At 35.3% G+C, this 13,118-nt stretch overlaps 2 protein-coding genes across 2 annotated transcripts; both read right to left on the bottom strand.

The window, feature by feature from the left end:
• Positions 1–253: 253 nt before the first annotated feature.
• LOC113079144 (interleukin-8-like) lies at positions 254–1,531 on the bottom strand. Its single transcript, XM_026251350.1, has 4 exons — positions 1,415–1,531; positions 1,180–1,306; positions 436–504; positions 254–287 (listed from the first exon to the last, which is right to left on the bottom strand). The coding sequence occupies exons 1-4, from the start codon at positions 1,482–1,484 to the stop codon at positions 254–256; spliced, it is 300 nt and encodes a 99-aa protein (XP_026107135.1). The 5' UTR covers positions 1,485–1,531.
• Positions 1,532–7,204: 5,673 nt separating this feature from the next.
• On the bottom strand, positions 7,205–8,888 carry LOC113079120 (interleukin-8-like). The gene is made up of 4 exons (XM_026251324.1): positions 8,777–8,888; positions 8,565–8,688; positions 7,777–7,845; positions 7,205–7,632 (listed from the first exon to the last, which is right to left on the bottom strand). The coding sequence occupies exons 1-4, from the start codon at positions 8,844–8,846 to the stop codon at positions 7,599–7,601; spliced, it is 297 nt and encodes a 98-aa protein (XP_026107109.1). The 5' UTR covers positions 8,847–8,888; the 3' UTR covers positions 7,205–7,598.
• Positions 8,889–13,118: the final 4,230 nt, after the last annotated feature.

The following is a 13,118-nucleotide window of genomic DNA, read 5'->3' as shown; positions in this document are numbered from 1 at the left end:
TTATTAAGTCTTCATTCAAAACCAATGCAAAACTATAACACTACAATTCAGTGAATGAATATAATTGTATAAAATATAATAAAGGTCAGTGAGGTTACAGTAAAGTTAATCTTTAATAAAACAGGCAGTAGTGAAAACACATTTTCACATACTTAATTTTTCACAGAGAGATGACAAAATATAAAAATAAAAATCCTATATTACATTATAGTTGAACCAGTTTCTTCAGTTGCTCATGAATGGTGATATTCATTCACTGTTGACTCTTGACATTCTTCTTGTTGAATCTGCAAACATGAAGAGACACATGCACCAAAGTGCCTCGTTGTCTTAATTTAAAAGCTTTAATTATTGTTATTAATATAAGAGAATTAAAATCATGCTAATGAACAATTTTGAGAGGGATAATTAGAGTCATCATGGACAAGAACTTACTTTTCTTTGAGAGGAATCACCCAGTCTTTTGCAGGATTGAGGCACATCTTTCCTTTCCTCATTGTGGCACTGTGAGAAGTAAATGTGTAATTCTTTAAAATCAATGGAATGAGTCTTTACTATTGCATAAAATTATACATGAGTCACATTTTGACTTCATTATTTAACTTTATCGTTTGCCCTAAAATAGACATTCAGTCATCATTTAGTTAAATTTTTCATTAATCAGTCATACATTTTTTATTGCTTAATTTGTTCTGAGGAACATATAATACGTTACTTATCAGAATTGTGTAAGACCATCTTTTCCAAACAATAAAACTCAATGGTGATTACGACTGCCAAGCAAAATGTTCAAAGCAAGACTTTTTTACACCGGCTGGAGGTGAGTACATTATGACCAAATTTCATTAATTAGGTGAGCTATCCATGAAGCATTAAATATTTGCACACTCATGATCTTAAAGAACTTTGTCTGAATCTTATTCTAAAACAATCATTGAATTCGGTGAAAGAAAGTGTTCACCACACAAGTGGACTCCTGAAAGTATTTGAAAGTATACCAGGATGCACCATGAGACACTTTTTAATACTTTTGTCTGTCATTTTTAACAGTTACACATACTTAGTTTTAGTTAACTATTTACAACTTTTTTGAAGAAGCAATACTAAAGAATGTTTTGATTGGTAGAGCACATTATGTGTCTGTATTCGAAGTGCTGCTTTGGTAAGATTCACACTCACATGATCTCCACATTTTTGCAGTGTGGTCCAGCAGGAATCACCCTCAATGACTGTATTTTTTTGACTGGGATTGGCTTTGAATATGTTTTAATGCACTGACAGCGTAAAAGCATAGGTTGAGGTCTACCTGCAATAGCACAGAGAAAGTAGTTGTGAGATTATCATGAAAGATTAATTAAAATAGGTAAATAATAATAAATCAGAAAGCATGATGAATGAAAGTTAGTCTGCTTACCATCTGTTGTGGACAGCAGTGCAGCTGTGCAGATCAGAAGCATGAAGGCGGATGCGCTGAACTTCATCATTCTGAGTCAGTATTGTGTCAGTGAAGGTATCAAGAGATTGTCTGCTGTAGTCACTCAGTTGTGTGTCTAACAGTGGCCTGCACTCTTGTTTATACAGACAGACACTCCCACACAACATGAAAGATTTTATAGCACAATTACGATTTTTCACTGTTTCTCTCTTCCAAGGAACTAAGGCCAGGCCCAGTACTGGTGTTCGCATATCTCCACGTGGTCTCCTTTCCTTAAGGCTCGCTTCCCTATCATTCTGGGAGGCTGAAAAGAACAAATAGGAAAGATTTGAAGCAATCGTTTACAGCCCACATAACAAATGTCTTCTGGCCCAGATCTGGGTCACACAATTACTTTTCCCTCGGCCCAAGTACCGCAAAGAATGACGGCGCAGAAGTGGCCCAGAACTGGATTACAGTTTTTTTTATTCGCTTTGGTACTATTTTCAGAAATAAGGTGTACATTTTCAAAACTCATAGTACAAAAATCCAAACTTCCCGGGGAAGTTGTGGCCTAATGGTTAGAGGGTTGGACTCCCAATCGAAGGGTTGTGAGTTCTAGTCTCGGGCCGGACGGAATTGTAGGTGGGGGTAGTGCATGAACAGCTCTCTCTCCTCCTTCAATACCACGACTTAGGTGCCCTTGAGCAAGGCATCGAACCCCCAACTGCTCCCCGGGCGCCGCAGCATAAATGGCTGCCCACTGCTCTGGGTGTGTGCTCACAGTGTGTGTGTGTGTCTGTTCACTGCTCTGTGTGTGTGCATTTCAGATGGGTTAAATGCAGAGCACAAATTCTGAGTATGGGTAACCATACTTGGCTGAATGTCACTTCACTTCACTTTCTATTCCTTGCTGTCTATCCTTGCTCCATGTTGAAAGAAATTGCCAGTGTTTACACCCCCACTTTTATATAGTGGCCAATTGTGGTTACCACTATGTGAAATCAATTAGCAATAACGAGTATTCATCATGTGTTGTTACACATCATTTATATGTTCGTACAAACACGCATTTTTATTTCTGTAGTTCTCAAAATCCATATACTGTATATTGCTGACAAACCAATTTAAAATCTATAGGTTTACCAAACGGTTCTGTGATTAACCATTAAGATCAGTTGGATTAAATAATAGACAAATGTATTAAACTGAACGAGAAGAGATGCAAATCAAAAGTTTGATAATAAGAGATTTATGAAAGGTGGTTACTGTGAATGAAACATTTATTAGGATGAAACACTTATTTTGTGTAGTGAAAAGGATACTTACTTTGAGGTTTTGTGTATTGTACTAACACAATCAAAAATATGCTGAAATGTTTGAAAAAAGTGCACTTTTGATGATCTGTTGTGATTTTAGTACTATGAGTTGTGAAAATGTACACCTTACTTGTGAAAATAGTACCAAAGTGAATAAAAAAAACTGTAAAGACTCGGGCCACACATGGACCATAACCGGCCCGAATCTCAGCCAGTTAATCACCCTTAGCTGGCCCTGATCTGGGTCAAAACAGGTTTTATTATTGGTGCCAATTCTCAGCCTTAAGTAAACCAGAATTCCCAAATCTGAGCCACACCTTAGCCTCATATAGCCCATTAAACTGAACAGAAAAACAGACTTAAATCCCACACATCATGTAACTGTGCAATAAAATTTTTTATTGCATTGGTTTTTCTATTTATTTTTATAAAGAACAAATCAACCAACAAAGAGAAACGTAACAGATAGACACATGTAACTTCATCATAATAATTTATTAAAGATGTGACAGAGCAGTATCACAGTAGTCCAAATGACGATGCATTGCATTTGCAGTCCACTTTGGCAGAATATAATATTAGTGTGATGATCAGGGCATAATTTAAGAAAATACTATCCCGATCCACTCCCTCAAGGTGCGCGTTTCTCATTCAAAACATGCATCACCGGAAACACGGCACCTATGATCATATATGAAACATCGCAATCTATGACAAAACCAACGAGAGCCAATGAATGTTTGATGTCGCTGCCATAAAACTTGTTGTAAAACTTCTTAACGGCACACTTTAAATAGTTACTATAGCCACAGAGAAAGGAGATACATATCACCAATGAATGCGGTTTGAATCTGGATATGTTCCTCACACCAAGCAACACACGCTTAGAAGTGGAACCTCTTCGGCACTTGGACTCTGTGATTCTATCAAATGCAAACAGATGAAAAATCTAAAAGTGACTGACTCTGTTAGAAATCTTGGTAACACTTTAGAATACTGTTTCTTACTTACTACATAACTAATAAGGAATTATTGAAGAACTAACAGGTGATTATTAATTAACACTTAACTCACTACTGTTAACTACTAAGAAAGATGTGTTAACTAATCAGTATGTAGTATAATTTTATGATTATGTTAAGTAACAGCTAGCTAATCAGTAACTAATATATTCTGTGATACCTCCTGAAGAACTACTATTAATTATCTACTAGTTAAGGTTCAAGAAAAATAACTATGAAATAACTACTACTGAACAGTTATAAGCAAAAAAACAGATGTACAGATATAGTAGCAACTTTGTTACAGCCCACTTATTAGCCTATAATAGAAATGAAATATGGATTTTGTTTGCTTCTAAGTGTTTAACTTTTGATTATGAAATGTTTGTTAAATTAGTTAAAATGTGGGCAGTATACATGTTAAAATTGAATAAAATATGCTGTATTAAGAAATGTTCTCATCTGAAATAAACAGATGAGAGTATTTTACAAAAATTATGATTACTTTTATAGCTTGTTTTTAGTCAAAATTATGTAGTTTATTATTATTTACTAATAGGTTCAATTTAGAAGTCCTGCTAAATTATCTGGACTTAATTACAGGTTCGATACGTAACTAAATTTACGTAAAAACAACCTCAAATACGTACAGATAGAACGCCTTCTCTGACCAGTCAGTTATCCATAGAAATTTGCTCATGAAGCTGCTTTTCAATGCGTATCAGATTTAAAAAAATATATATTTATGTAGATTTTCCCTTTTTATAATTTTTTTTGATAAATGTAAGATCCCTAAACCCCACCCAAACCTAAAGCTACCCATTTTATACAGCATGTTAAAAGAATAAAACATAATAAAACACAATTTTAGTAAAAATATAACATTAAAACGTTATTTTGAGCCACTAACGTTAATCCTACACCTACCCATAAGCATTTCTTAAAACTAACAATGCTACTGTTATAAATAAACAAATAACAGACAAACAAACGTAAGATTAATCATTTATTTTTTGAGAAAATATCAAAAGTGGTACCAAAAGTAGTTCAAATGATAATGAGTTCCAGTCGCAGTCCTCTCTGGAGGTAATCGTTTTTATAGGGTACAGAGCAGAATTTAATTTATTAATCTGTGAAATTATGAATCTGTCTTCTCTGAAGGCACACTGGCGCAGTACTGATTTAAAATGTCTATCAACTGAAACACGGCATGTCGCAATCTTTGACGAATTAGGTGAGAACCAATGAGCGTTCGATATCAGTGCCGTAAACCATGTCGTAACGTTTCTCGAGGGTGGCGCCTTTCTTTTACTGTTTATGGATGGCTCACTGGCGCTATTTTCAAATTCGAATCATACGGTCGCTGTTGCTGAGAATGAAGATGAAGATCGATTGATAAAGGGCTGAATTTGGATATGTTCCTTGCAAACATCTGGATTCTAAAGATATGGAGTACAGCAAACAAATAAAATGGATGTGATTTGTAATTTTATGCTGTGCTTTGGTGTATCTATGGTTGTAATGCCAGTCATTGGATAGGAGAAAATCGCACAGCAAAATATTACAAAATGGTTAAACAATTACATAAAATTGTATTCATTTTAAGGTTTCAAAGTGTAGTCTTGTTTAACATTATGTAATCCCCGAAACGAGTTTGCAGCATGCACAGAAATGTTACTTCCTATTAAGTAGATGAGTAAACTGCTTTCAATAAATTCACTAAAAACATGTATATGACAAATACAACAGATTTAAATCATTAAAGCAACGATTTTAATATTAATACATTGGAATTCATATACATTCACACTTTACGTTAGATTATTTACGTTTTTTTTTTAGCTGCTAACACGTAAGTATTTGTAAGTTTTACTGCTATAAATACGTCAAGGTTGTACGTTTTTATGTGCATGAAAATGTAAGTAAATGTACGTGTTGTAGAACCACATTTAATGTAAAAATACACACGTATTCTCATGAAATCACGTTGCACAGCTGAATAATTCTTTATTAATTACTAACGGGTTCTCAACATTTTCACTTTAGAATAGGCCTAATGTTTCAGGTTCAAAATAAGTCCTTCAGAATTATTTGATCATTAATTATTAATTACTAATGGGTTCCCTATATTTTCACTTTAGAATACTGTTTCAGATTCTACGTAATTATTCAGCAATTATCTGATAATTCTTTGTTAATTACTAATGGGTTCCCAACATTTTCACTTTAGAATAGGCCTAATGTTTCAGGTTCAAAATGAGTCCTGCATAATTATTTGATAATTAATTATTAATTACCAATGGGTTCACTATGTTTTCACTTTAGAATACTGTTTCAAATTCTAAGTAATTATTGAGGAATTAGCTAATAATTTTTTATTAATTACTAATGGGTTCCCAACATTTCCACTGTAGAATAGGCTTAATGTTTCAGGTTCAAAATAAGTCCTGCAGAATTATGTGATAATTAATTATTAATTACTAATGGGTTCACTATGTTTTCACTTTAGAATACTGTTTCAAATTCTAAGTAATTATTGAGGAATTATCTAAAAAAAAATTATTAATTACTAATGGGTTCCCAATATTTTCACTTTAGAATAGGCCTAATGTTTCAGGTTCAAAATAAGTCCTGCATAATTATTTGATAATTAATTATTAATTACTAATGGGTTGCCTATGTTTTCACTTTAGAATACTCTTTCAGATTCTAGGTAATTCTTAAGGAATTATCTGATAATTCTTTATTAATTACTAATGGGTTCCCAATATTTTCACTTTAGAATAGGCCTAATGTTTCAGGTTCAAAATAAGTCCTGCATAATTATTTTATAATTCTTCATTAATTACAAATTGGATACCTGTATTTTCACTTTTCCTGAGGCTTTGCCTTACATACAGAAATATAATTAATGATAATGTGGTATATCCTGAGGAGGCACACATACAGTACTGTATATAAAATATAAAAACTAAGGTAAGTTATCGCAAGGCACTGGAGTCATGGTGGGGTTCCTATTGGAAGCTGATTTCTTACAAAACACACTCACAAAACAATTTACTACATAGGCAAAACCTCTATAAAATATATTGCATTTATTAATATTGCATTTTCATACTACTACTACTACTATTGCTAATAACATTTATATGAAAGGGTCACAATTCAATGTAATTGTGGAAAACTGTTCATTAGTAGTTACTTCATAGTTATGTTTCTTGAACCCTAACTAGTAGATAATTAATAGTAGTTCATCAGGAGATATGACAGAATACATTAGTTATTGATTAGCTAACTGTTACTTAACATAATCATAAAATTATATTACATACTGATTAATTAACACATCTTCCTTAGTAGTTAGCAGTAGTGAGTTAAGTGTTAATGAATAATCACCTGTTAGTTCTTCAATAATTCCTTATTAGTTATGTAGTAAGTAAGAAACAGTATTCTAAAGTGTTACCGAAATCTTATAATGGGCCATGTTTGGATCTTACAACCGGACTGTAATCTTGAAACAAACCTTAAAACAACACAAAAATGGGTCAATGGGCACAAAACAAAGCTTCTGATCAATTTTACTGTGTGAATTCTCAATTCAGAAACATTTATTTTTCTAATGAATTATAACATTGTACAAACAGTTTAGCTGTTGATATTATATACACACATGGTCAGAATTGCTTTGGTACTATTTTCACAAATAAGATGTACATTTTCAAAACTCATAGTACAAAAATATGATATTTTCACATTCAATACTTAATTTTTCACAGAGAGATGACAAAATAAAATAAAAAAAATCCTATATTACATTATAGTTGAACCAGTTTCTTCAGTTGCTCTTTGAACAGTGATATTCATTCACTGTTGACTCTTGACATTCTTCTTGTTGAATCTGCAAACATGAAGAGACACGTTAGTGTGCCTCGTTGTCGGAAATTAAAAGCATTAATTATTGTTATTAATATAAGAGAATTAAAATCATGCTAAAGAATCATTTTTATAAGGATAATTAGAGTCTTCATGGGCAAGAACTTACTTTTCCCTGAGAGAAATCACCCAGTCTTTTGCAGGATTAAGACATGTCGTTCCTTTCTTCATTGTGGCACTGTAAGAAATAAATGTGTAATTCTTTAAAATCAATAGAATGAGTCTTTACTATTCCATACAATTGTACACGAGTCACATTTTGACTTCAACATTTAACTGAATCATTTGCCCAAAAATAGACATTCAGTCATCATTTAGTTGCTAATTTTTTATGACTTAATTTCTTTTGAGGAACATATAATAAGTTACTTAGCAGAATTGTCTAAGCCCATCTTTTCCAAACAATAAAACTCAATGGTGATAATGACTACCAAGCAAAATGTTCAAAGCAAGACTAATTTAATTCATTTATTTTTGCTTTTATTTTTTAAGGAACAACTCTGGCATTTTGCTAAACATCACTGTTGGAAATAAAATTCACACAGGCTGGAGGTAAGTAAATCACAAGGTGAGCCAACCATGAAGCATCAAATATTTGCACACTCTCATGATCTTTAAGATCTTTGTCTGAATCTTAATCAATATTTAAAAAAATAATTGAATTTGGAGAAAAAGTATTAAAATTTTGTTAAAAAGTATACCAAGATGCACCACAAGACACGTTGTAATACTTTTGTCTGTCATTTCTAATACTTACACATATTTAGTTTTAGTTAACTATGAAAAACCCATGGATTTCTAACTTTTTTGAAGAAGCAATACTAAAGAATGTTTTGATTGGTAGAGGACATTATGTGTCTGTATTTGAAGTGCTGCTTTGGTAAGATTCACACTCACATGATCTCCTCATTTTTGCAGTGTGGTCCAGCTTCATTCACCCTCAGTGACTGTATAAGTTTGAATGGGATTGGGTCTGAATGTGTTTTAATACACTCACAGCGTAGCTGGATTTGTTTAGCTCCTTCAGTAAAACAGACAGACTTGCTGTGAGATTAGCTCAAATAAATCAAAAATCAGAAAGCACGATGAATGAAAGTTAGTCTGCTTACCCTCTGTTGTGGACAGCAGTGCAGCTGTGCAGATCAGAAGCATGAAGGCAGATGTGCTGAACTTCATCATTCTGAGTCAGTATGTTGTGCAGAGTAATGTCAGTGAAGATATCAATAGACTCTGCTGTAGTAACTCAGTTGTGTGTCTAACAGTGGCCTGCACTCTTGTTTATAAAGACTGACACTCCCACACAACATGAAAGATTTTATTGCGCAATTTCTCTCTTCCAAGGAACTGAGGCCAGGCCCAGTACTGGTGTTTGCTTTAGAGCTGAAGATCTTTGCCCGAACCCCACGGGACCAGATGGGGGTTCGGTCGGGTTCGGGCTTAATTTTCTAATCTTACGCGGGCTTCGGTCGGGCTCCGGTTTGCGCTCCGGTTTGCGAGGTAAACGAACGGTCATGTGATGTGTTTCGATTAGCGCGAGAAAGACTTCGCTTATCAATACATACATAAAACACGTGCATATACACCTATAAATTACTCACATATACATGCATACTACTGGATGTTCAAAAATACATACATAAAATACACGTGAACACTAATATGAAATCATACATACTGTACACCTACAGACACTCGCACATACATATAAATTTGATCCGTGCACACATCCTTAAAACACTCGCGCATACATAAAAAATAACATTTACTAACGTATACAGTTCAGATGAGAAAAACATATGCATTATTTGTGTACAGACACAGACACAGACACACATACACACACACACACAGACACACACACACATATATATATATATATATATATATATATTTATATGCAAGTGATTTCATATGTGGATGTGCGTGAATTTTCAGTGTAAATGGAAGTCGTTTGAGCGTGAACGGAAGTAACCGCATTTGCAATCATGGACAGAGATCTGTGTGATTCCTAATCGTTTGGTCAATCATTAAAAAAAAAAAGTTTTAATAAAGCGAAAGCTGAATGTTTTTTAATACACACATGAACTTGAATATAAAGATTCTTAATCTCTCTATTTTTTTAATTTACATTTTTTAGGCCCCAAAATGATACATTTAGTAGATAAAATCTACTATATAGTTATAAAAAGGTTGTAAAATATCTTTATAGACTTTGTTTTTGTCTTTAATCATATACTGCATTGTGGTGCACTTTGAGAGGAATTATCCAGGGACCATACCACCAGAATATCCACCAACATTATCTTTTTTACTAAACCCTTTATCCACGAAACATTATTTATAAGGTTGTGCTTGATTTGATTACCTCTGATCATCTTGATTTCAAAAGTGTGGATTTCAGGAACAGAATGTAGTAAAACTTAAAAACTGGTTAATAATACAATATTTGTATCAAATAGTATACAAGTTTTTTTTTTTTTTTTTTTTTTGCATATGATGTTTAACTATTACACTGATAAAGATCCACCATCCACTATCCCCTGCATCAGATAAAAAACCAAAAGTTAATTCTGAGAATGTTTACCCATGTATGTGTGCAATAGTCGATACCAATACTATGGGAAGCCGTTCAGGAAATAATTCATGTGTATTGTGTGAATATGGATTGGTTTACTGGTTGAATGTATGGTTCAATTACAAACACATTGGTTTATTATACATTGGTATAACCAGACATATACTGGTTTAGATACATCGGTCTGATCAAGTGTATATGGGTTTGCTCATTTATACACTGGTTTGTTCGACTACACATTGGGCTCCTCAAATATGCATTGGTTTCCCCAACTATATATTGGTTTAGATACATTGGTTTCCTCAACTATATATTGGTTTCCTCAACTATATATCAGGTTTGTCAACTATATATCGGTTTCCTCAACTATATATTGGTTTTCTCAACTATATATTGGTTTAGATACATCGGTTTCCTCAACTATATATCGGTTTCCTCAACTATGTATTGGTTTAGATACATCGGTTTCCTCAACTATATATATTGGTTTCCTCAACTATATATTGGTTTCCCCAACTATATATTGGTTTCCTCAACTATATATTGGTTTCAACTAACACAAAAGAAAGAAAAAAAAACGTTTTTGTGTAGATTGTCAGTGAATTACGGCTCTGTGTAGTATATGCCAACCAGTGTTGCCAAGTCTGTGGTTGTTTTTCATGTCTGCAGGTCGAAGGGACAATACCAATAGCGTGATATTTAGCCCCTAAAATGTGAATGCTGAATTTTCATTTTTGGGAGAACTAACTCTTTAAAGAGGTGGTTCTTCCTCATTGATATTCTGAAACAGTTTTACCTTGTATCTTGCACATCTTCTGTTTGATGCAGCTATGATGTTATGGAACATGTCTAAACTGCGATTAGGTTCTTCATTGTCTCTTTTGATTGTAAATCGAACTAATTCTTAAGTATCTAATCTCATCATTTGTTCAATTAAAACACTGCATATCACTCCCAAAACAACTGATCTGCTTAATTATTGATATTTACAGTTAATTTGAATATTTACTTTTTACTTCCGGTACTTAAGTATATTTTAAATCGGATACTTTTGTACTTTTACTCGAGTGATGTTTTAATGGAGGACTTTCTACTTTTACTGGAGTCATTTTTTATTTAGATGCATCTACTTTTACTTGAGTATAACTTCTGAGTACTTTTACCACCCCTGATTCTGAGTAGGCTCTTTGCAGTCCAAACAGGGTTTCTTCCAACTTTTGCTTGTTGAAGTTTTTAAGTTGATCCAAAAGCCCATTTCCAGGTTAAGCTCATAAATATTTAGTAGTATTACATCCATCTCAACCTGCAGTAATGGGATTAAACAAGATACTATAAATAAAAGAAAAGAAAAAACAGCACAGCATAAAATATTATTCAAGAGTTTGCCTGCACTACTAAAATTCTTTTTTACTGTAGATCCAGGCCATACTCATAATCCATAGCTGGCATAATTATTATATTATTATTATTATATATTAGTTTTATAAAGACAATTCACTGGTACAAAATCAACAGGAGCCAAATATCTTAAAATATATAAATAAATATATATATATTGTCACAGTGTCTGGGTTGTGTTCCATGGGTTTCCACTAGGTGTCCTCCGTTCCCACGGTGTCTGTCACCTTATCACTTCCTGTTCCCTTATTTGGTCACCTTCCTCCTTGTTTTGGTTAAGTGATTGTTCCCCACCTGTCTCCAGTTCCCTCATTATCCTTCTGTGTATTTATACCCGGTCTGTCTGAGTCTGTGTCATGGAGTTCTTGTCTTATGTGTGATACTTTCCTGAGTCTGCTCTTGCCGTGTGTTCTTGTTTTTGTTTGTTTGTTATGTTATTGGATATTCTGGTTTTGACCCTGCCTGGACTGTTTACCCTTTTGGATTTGCCATTTAATAAAGTCTCACAACTGCATTTGGATCTCTCTGTGTTTCCTGTATCACCAAACGTGACAGAAGGACTCCATCATGCCTAGATCCAGCAGTGTGGGATTTCAAATCTGTTCCCCAGCCACCATGGAGGAACGGATGGGGAGATTCCGGAACTTAACCACCCTTCATCAGAGGGGGAGTGAGGTGGGTGGCATGGCGCAATTGTTTTGGACAATGGCAGTCAGGTTAGGTTATAATGACCCAGCACTGAAAGACTTGTTTAATGATTGCCTGGATGACCCTTTGCCTCAATGGGAGATGAAGGGGTTGGAGATCTTGGACTTTTGGGGGTTTACCCATTACCTGTGCCATCGTGCTCAGTGGGATGCAGCAACCACACCTGAGTCTCCAGACAAGACTGCCGCCAGCCCAGCGCCACAGCACAAGATGGCCGCCAGCCCAGCGCCACAGCACCAGATGGCCGCCAGCCCAGCTCCACAGCACCAGATGGCCCCCAGCCCAGCACCACAGCACAAGATGGCGCCAGCCCAGCACCATTGCACAGGATGGCCGAATCTACACCTGTGTTGCCAGACAAGATGGCTGACTCAACGCCTGAGCCTTCCGTCAAGGGGCCACCGACTCGCCATGTTCCCGGAGGCCGAGGCGGTGACCGATGCTGTTCCGGAGGCCGAGGCGGTGCCCGATGCTGTTCCGGAGGCAGAGGCGGTTCCCGATGCGGTGCCCGATGCCACTCCCGATGCTGTTCCGGAAGCCGAGGCGGTGCCCGAGGCCGCTCCCGATGCCGTGACCGAGGCGTTTTTTTTTTTCAGACTCAGGGCTAGTCACCGATGACCTTCCAGAGCCCGGGATAGTCACCGCTGACCTTCCAGAGACAAGGCTGGTCACCGCTGACCTTCCAGAGTCAAGTCAAGTCACCGGTGATGGTCAAGGACTGAGTCAAGTCACCGGTGATGGTCAAGGACTGAGTCAAGTCACCGGTGATT

This window comes from Carassius auratus, unplaced genomic scaffold (genome assembly GCF_003368295.1).
Source record: "Carassius auratus strain Wakin unplaced genomic scaffold, ASM336829v1 scaf_tig00027223, whole genome shotgun sequence".
Classification (NCBI taxonomy): Eukaryota; Metazoa; Chordata; class Actinopteri; order Cypriniformes; family Cyprinidae; genus Carassius; species Carassius auratus.
The sequence above is the reverse complement of the archived record's forward strand: the minus strand, read 5'-3'. Positions and strand labels throughout refer to the sequence as shown.